Source organism: Nerophis lumbriciformis, linkage group LG04, assembly GCF_033978685.3.
Source record: "Nerophis lumbriciformis linkage group LG04, RoL_Nlum_v2.1, whole genome shotgun sequence".
NCBI lineage: Eukaryota > Metazoa > Chordata > Actinopteri > Syngnathiformes > Syngnathidae > Nerophis > Nerophis lumbriciformis.
This window is the reverse complement of record NC_084551.2, coordinates 11,963,772-11,986,875: the sequence shown is the minus strand read 5'-3', so window position 1 is coordinate 11,986,875 and position 23,104 is coordinate 11,963,772. Positions and strand designations below refer to the sequence as shown.

The window sequence follows — 23,104 nt, the reverse complement described above, 5'->3', positions numbered from 1 at the left end:
GTAAAGAATGAAAATGAGTAAAATTAACTGTTAAAGGTTAGTACTATTAGTGGACCAGCAGCACGCACAATCATGTGTGCTTACGGACTGTATCCCTTGCAGACTGTATTGATATATATTGATATATAATGTAGGAACCAGAATATTAATAACAGAAAGAAACAACCCTTTTGTGTGAATGAGTGTAAATGGGGGAGGGAGGTTTTTGGGTTGGTGTACTAATTGTAAGTGTATCTTGTGTTTTTTATGTTGATTTAAAAAACAAAAAACGATACCGATAATTAAAAAAAACGATACCGATAATTTCCGATATTACATTTTAACGCATTTGGCCGATATTATCGGACGTCTCTATTAGCAAGCTATTGTTAGCATTTAAGTTTGACTTGCACATTTCAAAATTGCATATTCAAATTTTTTTATGTAATGTTCTTATTTGTGTTTTTGGGCCAATAAATAACGAGCTCCGGGCCGCAAATGGCCCCCGGGCCACACTTTGGACACCACCGCCTTAGTAATAAGAGTTTCAATTGAGAACCAGTGGTATAATATACTATGAATAACGTCCATGATTCGAAAAAAAAAACCAAGCTATTTGAAATAATAACAAACAATTCTAGCTGGGAGAATTTTTTGTATCTTTTGTGGCATTGTTTTGTCTCATCGTCAAACAAAAGCAATGTATTTTACTCACTAAGAAAAGCTCCGTAGAATAAAATATGTACATGTACGTTCCACGCACTTTCAAAGAAAGAAATGCCCTTTGTGGAAGGTGAAATGTTAATGAATGAAATGTTTTTTTAATTGCCTTTCCTGTAGACTCCGATCCAGTGTAACACGTTTCCTGTTTGTGCTCGAGCTCCAGCCAGCGGGGCGCGTGCATGTGCGCTAATCAACACACAAGAAGCTTGCTCGAGTTAAGATGGCGGCATGTGGGTGAGGAGGCTGGGATCTAAACTCGAGGCTTCTCGCCATTAAACAAAAACGATTCCTATGAATCCACAAACTTACAGTCATCGAAACGACATCAATTCCCACATCGTTCACACAGGCCGGGTGTGATTCGGGAGCGTCCTCATGACATCTATACACTTCGTGGTTCACCCGTTGCCCGGGACCGAAGATCAGCTCAATGACAGGTATGTTGTCGCGGCCCGTGGAGAAGAACGCTATTCCGTATTTGTCCCCGCTTTGTGGTGAATAGCGGTGTGGTTGACGTGGACATTGTCACGCCCGTGAATTGCTCCCTCGAACGTATGAAATGTACTATAAGCGTCCAGGCTAGGCCCGGTTGTCTTGGACGATCCTTTAGCCGTGTTGCTATCTGTAGCAGTTAGCACGCCGTGGATGCTAAACGGCTAACAGGCTAGCAGCTTCTTGGAAGGATTGGCTCACAGTCGAAGTTGAGATGGACAATGCGGGTTGGGGGATGGGTTAAAGAGAGGGAAATAAGGCTCGCAACGCATGTCGTTGTCCAGGAAAATAAGAGCCATTTCCGCGTATATTACACGTCAACGAGTTTGACGTGCATCGATATTTGTTTTTCTGCGTGTCTCGCTAATAATCCATATCAATGAAGGAGCTAACGTTAGCCAACGTAGCTCAAGGCTAGGGGGCTTCATAAAGACAGCGAGCTGGCACGCTTTTGTTAAAGTCGTGTTTTATTTTGTTGTTATTGAATGTTACATGTGGGCAGCATCGATCGTTTTTCTCTTTTGTCAACCAGTACGTGTTAATAATCCTGCTCTGCATACATTATGTCGGGAAAGTGGTTTCATGGCAGTAGTGTTGATGAGCTCAGACACAAGTCTTTTGAATTATGCTTGATTGATACTAAATTGCCAACACAGATAGGCTCCAGCACCACCCGCGACCCCCAAAAGGGACAAGCGGTAGAAAAATGGATGGATACTAATTTGCGCTGCTGTCCAGACTGGATACCGTATTTTTCGGACTATAAGTCGTAGTTGATTTGCATAGTTTGGCCGGGGGTGCGACTTATACTCAGGAGCGACTTATGTGTGAAATTATTAACACCTTACCGTTAAATATCAAATAATATTATTTAGCTCATTCACGTAAGAGATTAGAAGTATAAGATTTCATCGGATTTAGCGATTAGGAGTGACAGATTGTTTGGTAAACGTATAGCATATTCTATATGTTATAGTTATTTGAATGACTCTTACCATAATATGTTAAGTTAACATACCAGACATAAATTGCCTTTCAAATGTCTATTCTTGGTGCTGGGTTTTATCAAATAAATGTCCCCAAAAAATGCGACTTACACTCCAGTGCGACTTATGTTTTTTTCCTTGGGGGACGGCGTGGCGAAGTTGGTAGAGTGGCCGTGCCAGCAATCGGAGGGTTGTTGGTTACTGGGGTTCAATCCCCACCTTCTACCATCCTAGTCACGTCCGTTGTGTCCTTGGGCAAGACACTTCACCCCTTGCTCCTGATGGCTGCTGGTTAGCGCCTTGCATGGCAGCTCCCGCCATCAGTGTGTGAATGTGGAAATACTGTCAAAGCGCTTTGAGTACCTTGAAGGTAGAAAAGCGCTATACAAGTATAACCCATTTCTCATTATTTATTTATTATTCTTTATTATGCGTTTTCGGCCGGTGCGACTTATTCTCCGGAGCGACTTATACGGTAATATATAAATACATTTAACTGCACAATACACTGAGAAACCGCATGCACATGCTTGCACCATAGTACTTTAGGACGATTTGCACACCTGGACTTAAATAGAAAGAAACAAACATATTAATATCACTCAATGATTAGCCAGGGTGGATAACACATTTTGCTCGACCTACAAATTACTGCCAATAAACTATATTGTCAACATTATTTTGAGATCCATCCATCCATCCATCCATTTTCTACCGCTTGTCAAATGATGAAATCATAATACATTAAACTTTCAAATATACCCTTTCAAATGCAACAAACTGGTATTTCTTGTTTGTTTTAATATTGTATTTGGAATGTAAACTTTTAAATGCCCAAGTTAAATAAAACAAATACTTAAAATAATGTTGTAAAAAATTGTGTTTTGTTGTTATTGAATGTATATGTGGGTAGCATCGATCGTTTTTCTCTTTTGTCAACCAGTACGTGTTAATAATCCTGCTCTGCATACATTATGTCGGGAAAGTGGTTTCATGGCAGTAGTGTTGATGAGCTCAGACACAAGTCTTTTGAATTATGCTTGATTGATACTAAATTGCCAACACAGATAGGCTCCAGCACCACCCGCGACCCCCAAAAGGGACAAGCGGTAGAAAAAAGGATTGAAGGATGGATACTAAATTGCGCTGCTGTCCAGACCGGATACCGTATTTTTCGGACTATAAGTCACAGTTTTTTTGCATAGTTTGGCCGGGGGTGCGACTTATACTCAGGAGCGACTTATGTGTGAAATTATTAACACATTACCGTAAAATATCAAATAATATTATTTAGCTCATTCACGTAAGAGACGAGACGTATAAGATTTCATCGGATTTAGCGATTAGGAGTGACAGATTGTTTGGTAAACGTATAGCATATTCTATATGTTAGTTATTTGAATGACTCTTACCATAATATGTTACGTTAACATACCAGGCACGTTCTCAGTTGGTTATTTATGTGTCATATAACGTACACTTATTCAGCCTGTTGTTCACTATTGTTTATTTATTTCAAATTGCCTTTCAAATGTCTATTCTTGGTGCTGGGTTTTATCAAATAAATGTCCCCAAAAAAATGCGACTTACACTCCAGTGCGACTTGTGTTTTTTTCCTTCTTTATTATGCGTTTTCGGCCGGTGCGACTTATTCTCCGGAGCGACTTGTACTCCAAAAAATACGGTAATGTATATAAATACATTTAACTGCACAATACACTGAGAGACCGCATGCACATGCTTGCACATGCTTGCACCATAGTACTTTAGGACGATTTGCACACATCTGGACTTAAATAGAAAGAAACAAACATATTAATATCACTCAATGATTAGCCAGGGTGGATAACAAATTTTGTTCGACCTACAAATTACTGCCAATAAACTATATTGTCAACATTATTTTGAGATCCATCCATCCATCCATCCATGAAATCATAATACATTAAACTTTCAAATATACTCTTTCAAATGCAACCAACTGGTATTTCCTGTTTGTTTTAATATTGTATTTGGAATGTAAACTTTTAAATGCCCAAGTTAAATAAAACAAACAAATACTTAAAATAATGTTGGCAAAAATGTTATTTTGTTGTTATTGAATGTATATGTGGGTAGCAGCGATCGTTTTTCTTTTGTCAACCAGTACGTGTTAATAATCCTGCTCTGCATACATTATGTCAAGAAAGTGGTTTCATGGCAGTAGTGTTGATGAGCTCAGGCACAAGTCTTTTGAATTATGCTTGATTGATACTAAATTGCTAACAAAGATAGACAGAAGGCAGCTGAGATAGGCTCCAGCACCACCCGCGACCCCCAAAAGGGACAAGCGGTATAAAAATAGATGGATGGATACTGAATTGCGCTGCTGTCCAGACCGGATACCGTATTTTTCGGACTACAAGTCGTAGTTTTTTTGCATAGTTTGGCCGGGGGTGCGACGTATACTCAGGAGCGACTTATGTGTGAAATTATTAACACATTACCGTAAAATATCAAATAATATTATTTAGCTCATTCACGTAAGAGACCAGACGTATAAGATTTCATCGGATTTAGCGATTAGGAGTGACAGATTGTTTGGTAAACGTATAGCATGTTCTATATGTTATAGTTATTTGAATGACTCTTACCATAATATGTTACGTTAACATACCAGGCACATTCTCAGTTGGTTATTTATGTGTCATATAACGTACACTTATTCAGCCTGTTGTTCACTATTCTTTATTTATTTAAAATTGCCTTTCAAATGTCTATTCTTGGTGCTGGGTTTTATCAAATAAATGTCCCCAAAAAATGCGACTAACACTCCAGTGCGACTTGTGTTTTTTTCCTTCTTTATTATGCGTTTTTGGCCCGTGCGACTTATTCTACGGAGCGACTTATACTCCAAAAAATACGGTAATGTATATAAATACATTTAACTGCACAATACACTGAGAAACCGCATGCACATGCTTGCACCATAGTACTTTAGGACGATTTGCACACATCTGGACTTACGGTAAATAGAAAGAAACAAACATTAATATCACTCAATGATTAGCCAGGGCGGATAACAAATTTTGTTCGACCTACAAATTACTGCCAATAAACTATATTGTCAACATTATTTTGAGATCCATCCATCCATCCATCCATGAAATCATAATACATTAAACTTTCAAATATACCCTTTCAAATGCAACCAACTGGTATTTCCTGTTTGTTTTAATATTGTATTTGGAATGTAAACTTTTAAATGCCCAAGTTAAATAAAACAAACAAATACTTAAAATAATGTTGGCAAAAATTGTATTTTGTTGTTCTTGAATGTATATGTGGGTAGCAGCGATCGTTTTTCTTTTGTCAACCAGTACGTGTTAGAAATCCTGCTCTGCATACATTATGTCAAGAAAGTGGTTTCATGGCAGTAGTGTTGATGAGCTTAGACACAAGTCTTTTGAATTATGCTTGATTGATACTAAATTGCCAACACAGATAGAGAGAATGCAGCTGAGATAGGCTCCAGCACCACCCGCGACCCCAAAAGGGACAAGCGGTAGGAAATGGATGGATGGATACTAAATTGCGTTGTTGTCCAGACCGGATACCGTATTTTTCGGACTATAAGTCACAGTTATTTTGCATAGTTTGGCCGGGGGTGCGACTTATAGTCAGGAGAGACTTATGTGTGAAATTATTAACACATTACCGTAAAATATCAAATAATATTATTTAGCTCATTCACGTAAGAGACTAGACGTATAAGATTTCATCGGATTTAGCGATTAGGAGTGACAGATTGTTTGGTAAACGTATAGCATATTCTATATGTTAGTTATTTGAATGACTCTTACCATAATATGTTACGTTAACATACCAGGCACGTTCTCAGTTGGTTATTTATGTGTCATATAACGTACACTTATTCAGCCTGTTGTTCACTATTGTTTATTTATTTCAAATTGCCTTTCAAATGTCTATTCTTGGTGCTGGGTTTTATCAAATAAATGTCCCCAAAAAAATGCGATTTACACTCCAGTGCGACTTGTGTTTTTTTCCTTCTTTATTATGCGTTTTCGGCCGGTGCGACTTATTCTCCGGAGCGACTTGTACTCCAAAAAATACGGTAATGTATATAAATACATTTAACTGCACAATACACTGAGAAGCCGCATGCACATGCTTGCACCATAGTACTTTAGGACGATTTGCACACATCTGGACTTAAATAGAAAGAAACAAACACATTAATATCACTCAATGATTAGCCAGGGTGGATAACAAATTTTGTTCGACCTACAAATTACTGCCAATAAACTATATTGTCAACATTATTTTGAGATCCATCCATCCATCCATCCATCCATGAAATCATAATACATTAAACTTTCAAATATACCCTTTCAAATGCAACCAACTGGTATTTCCTGTTTGTTTTAATATTGTATTTGGAATGTAAACTTTTAAATGCCCAAGTTAAATAAAACAAACAAATACTTAAAATAATGTTGGCAAAAATTGTATTTTGTTGTTATTGAATGTATATGTGGGTAGCATCGATCGTTTTTCTCTTTTGTCAACCAGTGCGTGTTAATAATCCTGCTCTGCATACATTATGTCGGGAAAGTGATTTCATGGCAGTAGTGTTGATGAGCTCAGACACAAGTCTTTTGAATTATGCTTGATTGATACTAAATTGCCAACACAGATAGACAGAATGCAGCTGAGATAGGCTCCAGCACCACCCGCAACCCCCAAAAGGGACAAGCGGTAGAAAAATGGATGGATGGATGGATGGATGGATACTAAATTGCGCTGCTGTCCAGACCGGATACCGTATTTTTCGGACTATAAGTCGTAGTTTTTTTGCATGCGACTTATACTCAGGAGCGACTTATGTGTGAAATTATTAACACATTACCGTAAAATATCAAATAATATTATTTAGCTCATTCACGTAAGAGACCAGACGTATAAGATTTCATCGGATTTAGCGATTAGGAGTGATAGATTGTTTGGTAAACGTATAGCATGTTCTATATGTTATAGTTATTTGAATGACTCTTACCATAATATGTTACGTTAACATACCAGGCACGTTCTCAGTTGGTTATTTATGTGTCATATAATGTACACTTATTCAGCCTGTTGTTCACTATTCTTTATTTATTTTAAATTGCCTTTCAAATGTCTATTCTTGGTGCTGGGTTTTATCAAATAAATGTCCCCAAAAAATGCGACTTACACTCCAGTGCGACTTATGTTTTTTCCTTCTTTATTATGCGTTTTCGGCCGGTGCGACTTATTCTCCGAAGCGACTTATACTCCAAAAAATACGGTAATGTATATAAATACATTTAACTGCACAATACACTGAGAACCCGCATGCACATGCTTGCACCATAGTACTTTAGGACGATTTGCACACATCTGGACTTAAATAGAAGGAAACAAACATATTAATATCACTCAATGATTAGCCAGGGTGGATAACAAATTTTGCTCGACCTACAAATTACTGCCAATAAACTATATTGTCAACATTATTTTGAGATCCATCCATCCATTTTCTACCGCTTGTCAAATGATGAAATCATAATACATTAAACTTTCAAATATACCCTTTCAAATGCAACAAACTGGTATTTCCTGTTTGTTTTAATATTGTATTTGGAATGTAAACTTTTAAATGCCCAAGTTAAATAAAACAAACAAATACGTAAAATAATGTTGGCAAAAATTGTATTTTGTGGTTATTGAGGGTACCATGGATCGTTTTTCTTTTGTCAACTACTACGTGCTAATCCTGCTCTGCATACATTATGTTGGGAAAGTGGTTTCATGGCAGTAGTGTTGATGAGCTCAGACACAAGTCTTTTGAATTATGCTTGATTGATACTAAATTGCCAACACAGATAGACAGAATGCAGCTGAGATAGGCTCCAGCACCCCCGGCGACCCCAAAAGAGACAAGCGGTAGAAATGGATGGATGGATGGATACTAAATTGCGTTGCCGTCCAGACCAGATAATATATATAAATACGTTTAACTGCACAATACACTGAGAAACCGCAGGCACATGCTTGCACCGTAGTACTTTAAAACGATTTGCACACATCTGGATTTAAAATAGAAATAAACAAACATATTCATATCACTCAAGGATTGGCCAGGGTCGATAACAAATTTTGCTCGACCTACAAATTACTGCCGATAAACTATGTTGTTGTCAACATTATTTTGAGATCAAATGATGAAATCATAAAACATTACCATTTCAAATCTACCCTTTCAAATGCAACGAACTGGTATTTCCTGTATGTTTTAACACTGTATTTTGGAATGTAAACTTTTAAATAGCCAAGTTAAATAAAACAAACAAATACTTAAAATAATGTTAACAAAAATTTTATTTTGTTATTGAACGTACATGTGGGTAGCATCGATCGTTTTTCTTTTGTCAACTAGTATGTGGTAAACTTACTCTGCATACATTATAAAAGTGATTTCATGGCAGTAGTGTTGATGAGCTCAGACACAAGTCTTTTGAATTATGCTTGATCGATACTAAGTTGACACTATTTTTTGTTGCTGTCCTTTCCAGACCAGCTTATTTATATAAATATGTTTAGCTGCACTATACACTGAGAAACCGCATGCATATGCTTGCACCATAGTACTTTAGGACGATTTGCACACATCTGGGCTTAAAATAGAAATAAACAAACATATTCATATCACTCAATGATTAGCCAGGGTGGATAACAAATTTTGCTCGACCTACAAATTATTGCCAATAAACTATATTGTCAACATTATTTTGAGATCAAATTAACCACTGATGAAATCATAATGCATTAAAATTTCAAATATACCCTTTCAAATGCAACAAACTGGTATTTCCTGTATGTTTTAACATTGTATTTGAATTGTAAACTTTTAAATACTCAAGTAAATTAAAACAAACAAATACTTAAAATAATGTTGGCAAAAATTTGCACTTCAATAAAAATCACAACAAAAATCAATAAGGTAGTTTCTTTCTTTGTTAAGCAGTGGGTGAGGGACCCTCAAATGCACACAACCAAAACAATAATTAAAATGGCTACATAAAATGGCATTACCTTTGGTAATGCCACTTTTTTCTTACAGAAATTAGTCCATTTTATTTGTTTATTTAGGATAACTACTATTTATTTACCTTCCAATTACAGTACCACCGTAAACAATTCTACAGTAATGAGAAATTAACGTTTATATAATTTAAAATGGTGTCCTGCGTTATTACTATCCATTATGATTACATTACATTATAAACACTTTATAGTTTTTATCGGTTATTTCTTCAGTTTAAGAGCATGAGGTTGACAAAAGCTCTAGTGTGTCTGCATGAAGCCAAATTGCATATTGTTCTAATGTGTGGCATCTTGAGACAAAAATATTTTGACTGACAGTCTATAAGTAACATGTCTCCCTTCACTTGTTATTTTGACAGTTTTTTGCATTCATATATATAAAATATGACAATTGTAAATCGAAACGCAATTGCAGTTTTGGAGACAAAAATCGCAATTCGGCTTTTTCTCAAAATTGTGCACCCCTAGCGGTTATCATACCGCTTTTGTGCGTGTAGTACAAACACCCGCAGCTGCTGAAACCGATGCAAAAGAGTGACGGCTCTTGCAGCTCTTAACAGCGCATGCATATGGTGCTTATCAAGGCTGAAAAACTTGCAGAGTTCATTTTCATTGATTGTTTGGTTAATTGACTTATCAAATATAGGCCCAGGCCTACTCAATGAGATATTATTGTACTCTGCAGACAACAGGGTTGAGAAGTCCGACTGCTTTTAGACTGACATTGAGTTTAAGAGCTAACTATAGACTCCAGACAATAAAGCTCTTGGGTGATACTAACCCAACGATTTGTTCAAATTGGACTGACATGAACTAGCACGTTTTAATAATGTTAATAGACTTTTTTTCCCCTGCCACCCATGACATTATTTTCTCAGAGGGGTTCTGGCTGTTAAATGTGTTTCACTTCATGCTTAAATCACCATGTGCTGCCAAACCGATGTCCTGTTGTGGAAGCAAACACAGCAAGTAAAAAGGCAGATATTGACCGTTACATTTACCCCATGGAGCAGTTGGATGAATATACTATTGCATATTGATTGTTTAGCTGACCACCGTAATTTTGTTATGTAATGCTTGCACAGTAGGGAATCAAAATAGGAAGAGGAGTTAAAGTATAGATTATATACAGAAAATATTTAAGGTTTCTTGGACTATTTAAAAAAATAAATAATTGTATTCGTAGGGATTATATACATTTTAGAGTACTAGATTGTGCCAGTCAGCTGTACGCATCTGAATTCATTTCCAATAGGGATGTAATGATAAATGGTATAATGATAAACCACGGTAAAGCTTCCCACGGTTGGTATTATCGTTTTAAATTAAAATGATCGTAAAACCGTGATTGGTAACACTTTGATAAACTCACGGACCGGTGACACAGCAAATTTACTGGAGAAGCAAGCTAGTGCCAGCTAACTTAAATGCTAACATAAGTACAATGCACACTCTTTCGTCGTTGAAAACGACATCCCCAATCTAAACTTGAATGAATTTACTGTTTGAGCAACTAAGATATTCAAAGGTGCACACTTTTTTAGACAGAGATTAGTTGATACTCAAAGAAATATGACAATAGGAAGTGAATTTGTGTGACGCCACACACACTGGACGCGACGCACCCATCACACGTTATTGTCATTATCATTAAAAAAACACAAACTCTTACAAATTAAAACGAAAAAAGATAAACATATTTAAACACTGAAATAAAAATGATATGGCTTTACTTTTACTTTTTGAGCCCATTTAACAATAATACCATGATAATAACAACCATGATAATTTTGAAGACAATAAATAACCTTTATATGAAATTTTCATATTGTTACATCCCTAGTTTCACATATTACTGTCTTATTTTGGTAATGAAAATCATTTTTATGCATAACTTAATTTTGTAAACCTTTTATGTTCTTCATAGTTTGTCTACGTTGCCCTGTCATGTAGTGAGTCATCTGTGCACACCAATAATCGACATAGAGGTTTTAATTACTGCAATAACCAAACCACAAGTGGCTGAGGCTCGAGCCTCGTGTTGACCCTCGTGTCATGTCAAAAGTGTTTACAGAAACAGCAAGTTTGTCTGCGCTGCAGCCGATGCAGTCCGTGTGTTTTATAAATAACACCATATGCGTTGTATTACTGTGCAGTATTGTTGTGAAGGATCTACAAAAAGTTTTCACAGTGACAGTGTAAAATTGCTGAAGGAATTTCTTTGGTGACAGCAGTATGAGGCCTGTCAACTTAGTTTGAAACAGGTGGACGAGGCTACGGCAAGCAGCCAAAGACGGTGTAATAAATATTTTCGAACGTAGATTATTGCATGCTGCTGTGTTGCAACTTGAGACAAGAATATGTTGACTGACAGTAACATGACTTCTTTCACTGAGGAAATTAGCTGTTTTATGTATTTAAATGAATGAAATGTAAAAATCACGAATTTAATCGCTATTGTAAATTTTGCAATTAGGTTTTTTTCACTGTCCATCAATCCCCATGAGGGACCAACACGCTCCTTGTTACTATGTTATTCACAGGCGAAGAAGATCAAGCCAATTGAGGGACTGTTTACATCTATAAGCGTACAAATAAAAAATATAGAAGTTGAAATAAGTCAATATTTTTTAAAGTATGTGATTTAAAATCAATCTTACCACTTAATAGGTTTCAGAATGTTCTCTCAGAAGAAGACATTTTAAATATGTGACATGATGCGAGCACATTCCCGAGTAGAGAAACCTATAAACAACCCTTTTTTGACAGCAAAACATTTTTGCATACACAATGGAATGAATACGGAGTGTAAATGGTATGTGTATGTTAGTCAGTGTGTGGACAACAATAATAAATAACAGTATAAAACATTCATACAAAACTTCCACAACATTGTTATACATACTTCATTTAATCATTTTAGAATATACAAGATATATTGTTACTAAAAATTGACCGATAGGGATTTTTCAGGGTGAAGGATGCCGATAACCGATATTTGGAGCTGATATTAATTTACAGTATTATTCCAAACCCCAACACTTAGCTTTGTTTGAATGCCTAAAGAATGTTTATTTAAAAACAAGTAAATAAAAACAAACTAAAACTAAAAGTGCCATGAGTTAATAATAAATAGCTCCCTGAAGTTTTGTACCCCTGAAATTTGTGTATCCCTGCCAAACAAACAAGCTGAAATAATATGTATCCCTTAATAACGTCACCTGTGATTGACAAAATTATTCTAAATTCACAAGTTTTGACATTGGCAGATTATTAGCAGGCTGATCAATATTACACTTTATTACAAAAAAAAGTTCCCAAGACTTTGTCATGCTGCGATATAAAGTACAAAACGTAATGTACAGATAATCAAAAGCATTTTTTAGGTAGAAATATCATAGGTTACATTATTAACATCTTTTTCAAGGTATGATCGTAACAATCCACACTCCAGTTTTGTATTATTACGGCTGTAATGATTCGTTTTAATGATTTGATTCGATTAGTTGTGGTTGCCAATACGATTCAGGAACAATTTTTTTTTAGAACGTTCGATTCGAAATAATTCAGTAATTTGAAATCGATTCAATAACTTTTTAGCAAAACAAATCAAGCAGTGTGACTGTTGGCCAATGCATTCACATCTTATTTGAATGAAGTGCAACCAACACTTTAGGTTGAATTAACAAGAGGAAACCTTTTCTGCTTTCATTTTCAAATTCAAGAAATGTTCATCCATCCATCTTCTACCGCTTGTCCGTCTTGAGGTCGTGGGGGGTGCTTGAGCTGCATTCGTGGGGTACAGCCATCGCAGGGCCAACATAGATAATAAAGCTACATTAACAAACGTTTTAATCGTAGATTTACCTGCTAAATAAAGTTCTCTGACCCAGCTATACAGAATCTGATGACTGACAGGGTCCCAGGTGTGCGGGAAGCAAGTATGCCGCCTCATCCCTGTTGATGGTGTTGGCCCCTTGCTTCCTAATTTCCATAACCCTTGATCCATCTCTTGTATTTTTGTTTCTGATGAAACAACCTTTCACGTTGTTGTGTTCCAAAAGCTGGTGCTTCGCCTTAACTTCCTCCGCTGTCACATCCGTTTTGTCGGTCACGTCTTTGTGGCTTAAAGTTGTGTTGCGGCTTTAAAACATTGTCATTTCCTACTTGTTGTGGCTTTTGCAATCACAGGGCTGTACGCTTAGCTTTTTCACTAGTAGCACCGGTGCTACTAAATGAAAACAAATAAGTAGCATAGAATTTTTTGTTTTTTTTAGCAATATGTAATGTCTTAAATATCACAATTTCTTTATTAACACTCAAACAAGGTACACATGTGCACTCATACATATAAACACAATGCCATTATCAATCGTTACACCCCTAATTGTTATGCATTATTAAGCAGCCTATGCACAAACCCACAGACACACACATATACTGTAGCAGCATATACAAAATATTTCAGGAATGCAAATCCGGCGCGACAACTCTGCTTTGCTGTTTTGCCCATGGACTGTATCCCTGCAGACTATTGATTTATATTGCTATACAATGTTGGAACCAGAAATATTAATAACAGAAAGAAACAACTCTTTTGTGCGAATGAGTGTGAATGAGTGAATGGGGGAGGGAGGTTTTTTGGGTTGGTGCACTTATTGTAAGTGTATCTTGTGTTTTTTATGTTGATTTAATTAAAAAAAAAGTTTTTTTTATTATTATTTTTTATTTCTTATGCGGCCCGGTACCAATCGATCCACGGACCTGTACCGGGCCGCGGCCCGGTAGTTGGGGACCACTGATGTAGAGGACTGGGATGTTTATTACAATTTTGGGAGAGTTTTTTTGTTTCCATATACTTTCTCCGCCATGAGTTACAGTAGTCTGCAAAAGACCTCGGCTTCTGATTGGCTCTGCCTCTTACCGGTGAGTGGTTTGAGTCAACAATCAGATGGAGCTGTGGGCAATTTGAAGTGTTTTGTCAAGAGGATTCAGTGTTTCCCACAGGACAGGCATCTATTTGTGGTGGTGTGGTCGAGGGGCGGGGGGTGGTGGCGGCAGCGGCGATGACCAAGAAGAACGCGGAGTTGGAATATAATTACAACACTTTATGTACATATTTATAAACATATTTGAACAATTAGTGTTTCACTGAAATATATTTATTAATTGTGGTTCTTACAAAAAATATATCTTATAAAATATAAAAGCTAAAATGTCTCTTAAAGCTCTGCCCCTTTAATTAGTGAATACTAAATAATTTAACTTTAGCCTACTACTACAACCATATTATTTACCAGCAACATGAAGTGAAACAGAGGCAGAGGTGTCCTGCCACAGTCAGTCAACCTCCTCCTCCTCCTCCTCCTGCTGCTGCTGAACAGGTCGCACCTGTGGTCCGGACTGTAGGCCTACCTCCTCTCCAAGTCCAGCCCTTTTCGGCCGTTGAAAATATTTTTATATATTCATCTGTGTGAAGGAGTGAACATCCAACATTAGAATGTATTACTAACGAGCAGAAGCGCTCTATGTACAGTGCCGTCTAACCAGCAGCTCAACACATGCAGGGTTCAACGTTAAGTTTTTTTTTTACTTGCCTGACTTCTCAAATCTACTTGCCCCAATATTTTTACTTGTCCTGCCTAGGTTTTTTTCTGGCTGTGTAGTGCTCATGGCTTATATCTTACTAGAATCCTTCCCGTTGACTATTTACAACACTACAAAGTATTTATTATTATTATTATTATTATTTTCTATAATTACATTTAAATGGCATTGCATACATGTAAAATTAAATGCTATTTCACATTATTTGACCAGTAGCAGTTATACCCATCTGAACAGGTCAGCCACCTGTTTAAAGCCAGATCACAGTTGAAATCTTGAAATGAAGGGCCTTTAATGGCCAAAACATTAACCTGGACAACATTTTAACAGCTGGTTGGCTCAGATTTTATTATTTTCATTGCATTCACATGCTGCAGTGGACAGTGGACAATTATCTTCAGTATTAAAGCAGTATCTGAAGCACCGTCTCCACGTGTGTTTATTGACAACAGGGTTATAACCTAGACACGTTAGCTCGTCGGTATGGTAACACGTGACTGTTACTACGTGCGTCTGCCCCGGCCCCCGAGTCAAACAGCGGCGGTGTTAATGAAGCAGCGTCAGGCTGCTCACCGTCAGTGAAACGCTCGGTGAAATCGCGGATTAACGTTAAATATATGACGAGCCGCGAGCGATGCAGCTATAACCTATATTACCCTCGTATTTGGCGGAGTTACCGCCACCTACTGCACCGGAGTTGTAACTACAAGCAACATTCACAGACAGAGTCCCATTGCTTTTATGAGCGGTCGAGCGAGTCAAAAGCCGAAAAATCCATTTGTGGCGGACGTAATTCTTTCGTGGCGGGCCGCCACAAATAAATGAATGTGTGGGAAACACTGCGATTATTTGTGATATGTACATTTTCAGAATGTGCTTGTTCTATTCAGGGCCAAAGTAAAACAAAGGACACAATCTGAAGTTGTTGTAGTTATATTTTTAAGTTATTATGCCATGATTTTACCAGTCCGGCCCACGTGAGAATAGATTTTCCTCCATGCGGCCCCTTAGTTAAAATGAGTTTTAAAATCCCTGCTCTAGACATTTAAAATATTCTCAACAAAGTACATTGTACAATAAGCATCAGCAATTGAAAATATGGCAAAACGATAAACATATGTTAATACTGATTAATAACAGATTTGTTTTTAATGCATGTATACATTTTTTTATTGTTTTTTTTTTTTAAAGAAAATCATATAATAGCAAATTATGTGATGTCATGGTGACCACGACCCTAACCATGCCTCCGCTACAGGTATCTTGGCAATCGAGGGGAAACCCTGACACATATAATGTACATTCGAGTGTGTGTGTGTGTGTGTCCAATGCCATAGATCAGTGGTTCTCAACCTTTTTTCAGTGATGTACCCCCTGTGAACATTGTTTTAATTCAAGTACCCCCTGTGAACATTTTTTTAATTCAAGTACCCCCTAATCAGAGCAAAGCATTTTTGGTTGAAAAAAAGAGATAAAGAAGTAAAATACAGCACTATGTCATCAGTTTCTGATTTATTCAATTCAATCAATCAATCAATCAATCTTTATTTATATAGCCCTAAATCACAAGTGTCTCAAAGGGCTGCACAAGCCACAACGACATCCTCGGTACAAAGCCCACATACGGGCAAGGAAAAACTGTATAACAGTGCAAAATAAGTAAAATACAGCACTGTCATCAGTTTCTGATTTATTAAATTGTATAACGGTGCAAAATATTGCTCATTTGCAGTGGTCTTTCTTGAACTATTTGGAAAAAAAGATAGGTTTTTATTTATATTTATAACAGATTTTTGAATTGTTGCTATTTTTAGAATATTAAAAAAAAATCTCACGTACCCCTTGGCATACCTTCAAGTACCCCCAGGGGTACGCGTACCCCCATTTGAGAACCACTGCCATAGATAGTGCCCTGTCTTGGTTGACCTATTTATTCAAATATACAAACTAGCAAAAGGCAAACAGCTTCAGTGTCAAACAGCTGGGCAGGATTACAGCTTTTTATTTTGTATGAAATGCATCCTGTGTGTGATGCAAAGTGTGTTCTTATTGGTCTACTTGCTTTATGTACTGTACTACATTAAAATCTCACTGGAAATAAGTGTATGTGCATGCACAGTTCATCTTCTTTATCCATTCTGCTCTCATTTCATTTGTACATGATTCTGTCACTCTACTTTAAGCCATAAGAAAAATGTATTCATATCAGTGATATTTGTAGTCTTGATCAGAAGTGACACAGCCACTTTCCAGAGCCAAACATGCATCATACCTTATTTGATTGGTTGATTTGGTTTGTTCAGGTTGTCACATCCTAAATAGTTTCGCCTATGCCAAGTATGAGCACCTGAATAAGAACACTGCAAATTCAATGTTTCCCCTACCATTATATTAAGGACTGCCCACGCATCTTTTGCTTTTCATAGTTGCAACCATGATAAAAAAAAAGGACGTCAATATGGTTGCTGACTTTGCCAAAGGGTTTAAATATCTCTGCAAGGACTGAGAGAGTGTGCAAGGCAAGGTCCAAAAGCTGTTGCTTGTGTGGATAGATGAGAACCAGCTAGCAGTTGATAACATTTCGGAAGTGATCATTTGCAAAAAGGCTCATCATTTACATGGCTACTTGATGTCCGGAAGTTACCATGCTGTAACCAGTACAAAAGCACAATTTAATGCGAGCTGTGGGTATTTAGAAAAGTTTAAAAAGGACAGCCAGCATTCACCGCGTTGTGCGGCGGGGCGAGCCTGGTAGCTTCTGCAGAGGGGTTTTTCAAGCTCATTGAGGAGTTATTTTTTGAGAAAAAGATATCTAAGCGGACACTAGTCAATTAAGAATTGCATCACACTGCTAGTTTGTGCTAACACTAGCAGTGACTTAGGTGAAGCTATGATTGCTTACCACTCCCAGACTATTAAAAAAATGCAAACAACAATACAAATATTTTTAACATTTACCAAATATGAGCAATATTGTTAATATAAGCGCTAACGCAGACAGCTTATTTTAGCAAAGCATTGATGGCAGTGAGCTACTGCTAGTTCACGCTGCTATTGTTGACACACTGAGCCGGTGGATGCTTCTGCTTCATCGCATACTTGCTAAAAGTTCATTCTAGATTATAACTCATGCATCTCTCACTTGGCCATGGACCGAGAGGCAAAAAAGACACACTAGTTGCAGCCTTTCGTGAGGCTTATTATTCTTCATGTAAACACGATTATGTGAGCGTCCCGTCAGACGGCATCCCAGCCATAGTGGAAATTGTACAGTAAGTGTTTGTTTTATTATGGTTTGTTGTGGTTAGTTTGTTTGTTTAGCACATAACAGTGCTGCTGGATGCTATACTGTTTCAATAAATCTACATCTGTTTAGCACTCGGCTTCTAAAACTTATTGTTCATCCTCCTTGTGTTCAGAGTATAAAATATAAGGTTCTGGATCATAATTTTCCCAAAGTAATTGTTGTTGGCTTTCACAAAGTGCATGATTTGCATTGTTACTGATGGGGAAGGGATGCCTGGTTCCTAACTCTACGTCACGGATCACGTGACTGGCTTGCTCATTATCTCTCAAAATGGCTCGGGAATCTCTGTGAGATTGATACTATTTTGATCATATCTATTTACTCGCAAACTTTAAGTATTTTGGTGTCATAAATCAGATCTATCTGATAATAGCTTCAATATAGAGGCTACTGGTTTTTCCATTTTACGGGTACTTTGAATGAATCTTAAATTGCGACAATATTTAAAACAATAAAAGTTTATCCATTAAAACAGATAAAAATACGAAGACGAACAATCGGTGAAGCATAAAAAACACAAAACATGCAAAATAGTGGAGGTTTTGTAACAGTGTATTTTAGTTACCGGTATTTTAAAAAATTAGTAAATCTTGGTCAAAAGATTTCAGTGTGTGTATAAGTATTGGTTGAGCACATTCAACAATACCGCTATAATAAAAGTGATAGTTTTGGTGACAACCATATGAAATTTTCATATCATTAATCCCTCTGACCTTATGAATTAAATTTCAATCGAGTTGTGAAAATGGCCACGTTATCGAACCCTAGTCTTTAACCACACTAAACATTACTTGAAACAAACATCCCAAATTTGGGCTTATTAAACACACTTTGTCATTGTACATTCAGCTATTTTTATCTCTTTTTAAATCTAAAATGACGCTGCTAAACACAGCAACACAGCTGTTGGTTGGATGTGGTGAATTCAGATCAGATGACTGCATTTGTTCAGTTCAGCATTGGGCAGTACAAGGTGGCAGGTTGGCAGCAACTGTTTAGTGTTGTAATGTCATCACCGTTCTTAATAGTAAGCCTACTGTAACCGTTGATCTCCACAGGATGCACGACGCTAGCGATACATAGCCTCCACAGAACGGCACCGCTATCTGTCGTTAGGCAATCCCTACCACTGCTGTGTTGCGGCTGCGCCGTGCATCGAGATATCGCAAATCCGCGAATCATGTGATAAAGTAAACACTGCGGAATGTCTCCAGCTTTGCCGGCCATCAATACCCACAGGCAGGTGCGTCTGTGGCGGCATTAAATTGACTTGACCCGTGGAAAAGACGACACACACACACACATTTAATTTTACTTTTACAAACCACTCCCCTGCTTCCCCGGCCCCTGTATCAGCTGGTATTTAATACAGGCCCCCATATAGCTTCCCGGGATATGCCTGTATATCCATTAGTGTCAACAAGAGGAAATTACATCTGAAAACCTTTAAAAAGTTGACTTAATGTCCGTCCCCTCCCATTCGGAAGTTTCAAAGTGTTAAATACGATCCGTCTTGAAGACGGACAATTCTTTCTTGAATAGAAACCGAATAATTTACTTTGTGTTTCTGCATGACTTCCTATCCAACACAAGCAGATTTTTAGCTAAATTGAGCCGCCGTTTTGGGGCAACCGGCAATAATAGAAGCCCTGTATATACTTGGCGCAGGGATGCGGAACGTCACCGCCATGTTGGTGCCGTTTCTTGGCAGTGGAAACGGACACATTAACTTAAAAAAAAATCTGCCACCGTGGCGGTGATGTTAAGCAGCCAATTGCTGGCAATTCTGTTTTGATTAATGACAAGGTTTTTTTTTTGTTTGATTAAACTTCTTGATTTTTTTTTAAATATTTACCATACATAGTTTTTGCATAAAGCAGGTTTGAACAATTATGCATGGTTGTTGCTTTTTTTGTGGTAAATGATCTAAAAGAATAACGCACTTTTTCCAGAATGTCCTCTACAGTACTTAAACAGTAGACATATTAAACCACATTAAAATATAACCTGAATGCCTAACAGTGTAAACCTTGGCCCAGCAAGCAACAAGTGAGGTCTCTCATCCTCGATACTCAATGCCAAAAATATAACATGTTTAATTTTGTCACATACTTTCTTGCATTCACGCATCAGGGTGGCTATGGGTGTGGCGTCATTGTATAATTTGCATACTCGACAATGTAACACAGGCCAAATACCAGTGGCAGCTGCTGGTCTTTTTACGTGACAGATGCTAATTTTCAGCTACCGGGTACTCTCCAGACACGAGTACAGTCTCCAGTAACAAATAAAATATATAAAGAAGCTAGATTTTACAAAGAAAATGTCACTTACAGGATTGTGTAATTATTTTTATTAGCACGGCACAACGAAATTCAAGTTGAAAAATGCTTTGGCAGTGGTTTATACATCAAGATCGTTGATTCACTCATTTTGCTCTCATTTTGCTGTTAATCAAAAAGGGATTCAGCCTCAAACAGATCATCCAATCATCATGCGGAAACCCGGTGTCTAGGTCAGCCGAGGTCTAGCCTATTCACTTCCAGACACGCTCGTTGTCTGTGGGCAGGAAAAAAAGTTGCATTTATCCAATGACTGTTTAGTTTGGTTGCAGTGAAACAACCCACTCTATGCTCCCCCATTGAGTAAATGGATGCTCTGCTTCAACATTGCTTAATGCACTGTGACGCTACCACAATGATTGATTAAAAAAAAGTTGCGTCAGCTGATTATGAACAAAAGTTGGAACGCATTCTAGCCAATGTTCTCCCTAATTTTTCATGTTTCTGAGCAAACGCACAAACTTTTTGAGCATTTCTTAGACCACATGTGGGCAACATTAGCGTCACACCGGTCCCAAAGCTGATTCAAGTTAAATGTTTTAATATAATAAACAAAGATCAGCATAGATTTCCAGTATATTATTTTTGTATAATAAATAATTTGGCTCACTGACAGTGAAATTAAAAAATAGTGTTTGTTATGAGCTGTATGTTGCATGTCAGGGTGGGGGTCCTACTTTGGTGGGATTTGAGACATGTCTGTACCCCTTTCAAAGATTAAATTTTGTACACATTGAAACTTTAACATTTTGCACAATAGGATGTAAGCATGGGATACAGTGTACAAATTGTGTCTAAAATATATCATAAGCCAGATATTTAAGTTGTCAAGTCTGCTTATTGGTTTGGCCGAGCTCAGTTTGGAGTTCCTGTAACCCAGGCAGGTACAACAGATTGCCAATTTAACTACTGCAAAAATCTCTCACCCTCTTTATGGGGAGTTCCAGCTCCTCCTGTCTGGTTGGAGGCTTAGGCTTCCAAGATGCAAAACATCTCAGTGTAGGAACAGCTTTATTCCAGCCGCAACTATTCTTTTAAGCAAATTATAGCTATATTGCACATATTTATTTATTTTTATTTATTTATTAATTCTTGGTAATGTTATCTTATTGTCTTTTATTAACTTTACTTTGACTCTTTTTATTGTTCATGTGACTTTTTTTCTTCTTTTTCTGGTCCCAGACAGCATGTTGAGTACTTCGTCATGTTGTGATTTGTTTTGTATTAATACTTTTGTTTATTTTAATGTATTTGCAACTGTCAGTCTCCATTTTACACTGCCAAACAAATCTACCTTTAGGTACAAATAAAGTCACATTGAACCTTACTGAGTTCTTTTCAGCATGTATGTAATCTTGTAAGAACATTTCAATATTAATACCCATAAATGAACATTCTTAATACATGACACTAAAATCAGCACATGTGATTTGGGACTGTGTACTTGTAGTTTTGTTCAGCAAAATTAATAGCTAGCATGCAGCATGTAACCGCATGCTGTTAATTACATGCGCACCGCATGATAGTATAACAACCTGGCAGTTGCAGTTTGTGTGGTGGTAGAGTTGTCCGATTGTTTTTGTGGCGTTGAACACATCACTGGCTGTGTGCGTCTTTTGGCGCAAATGAAAGAGGGAGAGCAGCTGCTGTCATTATGACATATATTTTGTTTGTTTTGATGTCATTACGGCAGAAAGTGACCAGTTGTACTGGATGTAGTTTTGTTGCTGATGTTTTTTTTGGTGTGGTTACGGACAAAAATAATCAGTATTGCTCAATAAAATGATTGTTGATGCAGACCACATTCTTCTCTTCCTCAGCAGATGTCATTGTTTTTACCTTTTGTGATCAATTGTTGTCAGCTGTCACTCATATAGAGTTTCGTTGCAAAATGGTACATGATAAATTGTGTTTATTTTGTTTAGAGTTTAGGTTGGATTTTGGATTTGGATTTTGTGCACTACATAGATTTTTGGTGTGCAGAGGACACGGGAGCAGTGCGCAACTGCCACATTAGAGACAATATTGATTCTAGCACATATTTAGTCAATGAAATGTAATGAAATCCGCTGTACAAGCTCAGTGAGTGTGCATTGCTTGTGCAAAACCTTGGAAAAAGCGTATTCCATTGTTTGTAACACTTTGTCTTCTTGGTGACGCCAGTGGTGTTAAAAAATTTTGGAACGTGGCCCGTGGCACAATGTACAAATAAATGGAAAAATAGATTTAAAAGATAGTTGATTGGCAACACTAAATTGGCCCTAGTGTGTGGATGTGAGTGTGAATGTTGTCTGTCTATCTGTGTTGGCCCTGCGATGAGGTGGCGACTTGTCCACGGTGTACCCCGCCTTCCGCCCGATTGTAGCTGAGATAGGCTCCAGCGCCCCCCGCGACCCCAAAGGGAATAAGCGGTAGAAAATGGATGGATGGATGGATCATGAGAAAAAACTAAAATGACACTAATAAAGAATAAAAACACATTTGTCCTAAAATACATGAGTAGTATTTCTTAATCATTTGTATTATCTTAAGTTATTTCATTT

General features: G+C 37.3%; 1 protein-coding gene across 4 annotated transcripts in view; it reads left to right on the top strand.

Moving 5' to 3' along the window:
* The first annotated feature begins 874 nt into the window (after positions 1-874).
* ubr5 (ubiquitin protein ligase E3 component n-recognin 5) overlaps positions 875-23,104 on the top strand; it is a 69,943-nt gene continuing 47,713 nt past the window's right edge. For 2 of the 4 annotated variants that reach the window (XM_061948955.2, XM_061948947.2), the window contains exon 1: positions 875-1,139. In XM_061948955.2, the coding sequence (XP_061804939.1) occupies positions 1,078-1,139 (62 nt within the window). In that variant the 5' untranslated portion in view covers positions 875-1,077. The remainder of the gene's footprint in view (positions 1,140-23,104) is intronic. The other 2 variants (XM_061948973.2, XM_061948965.2) reach the window with 1 other exon arrangement.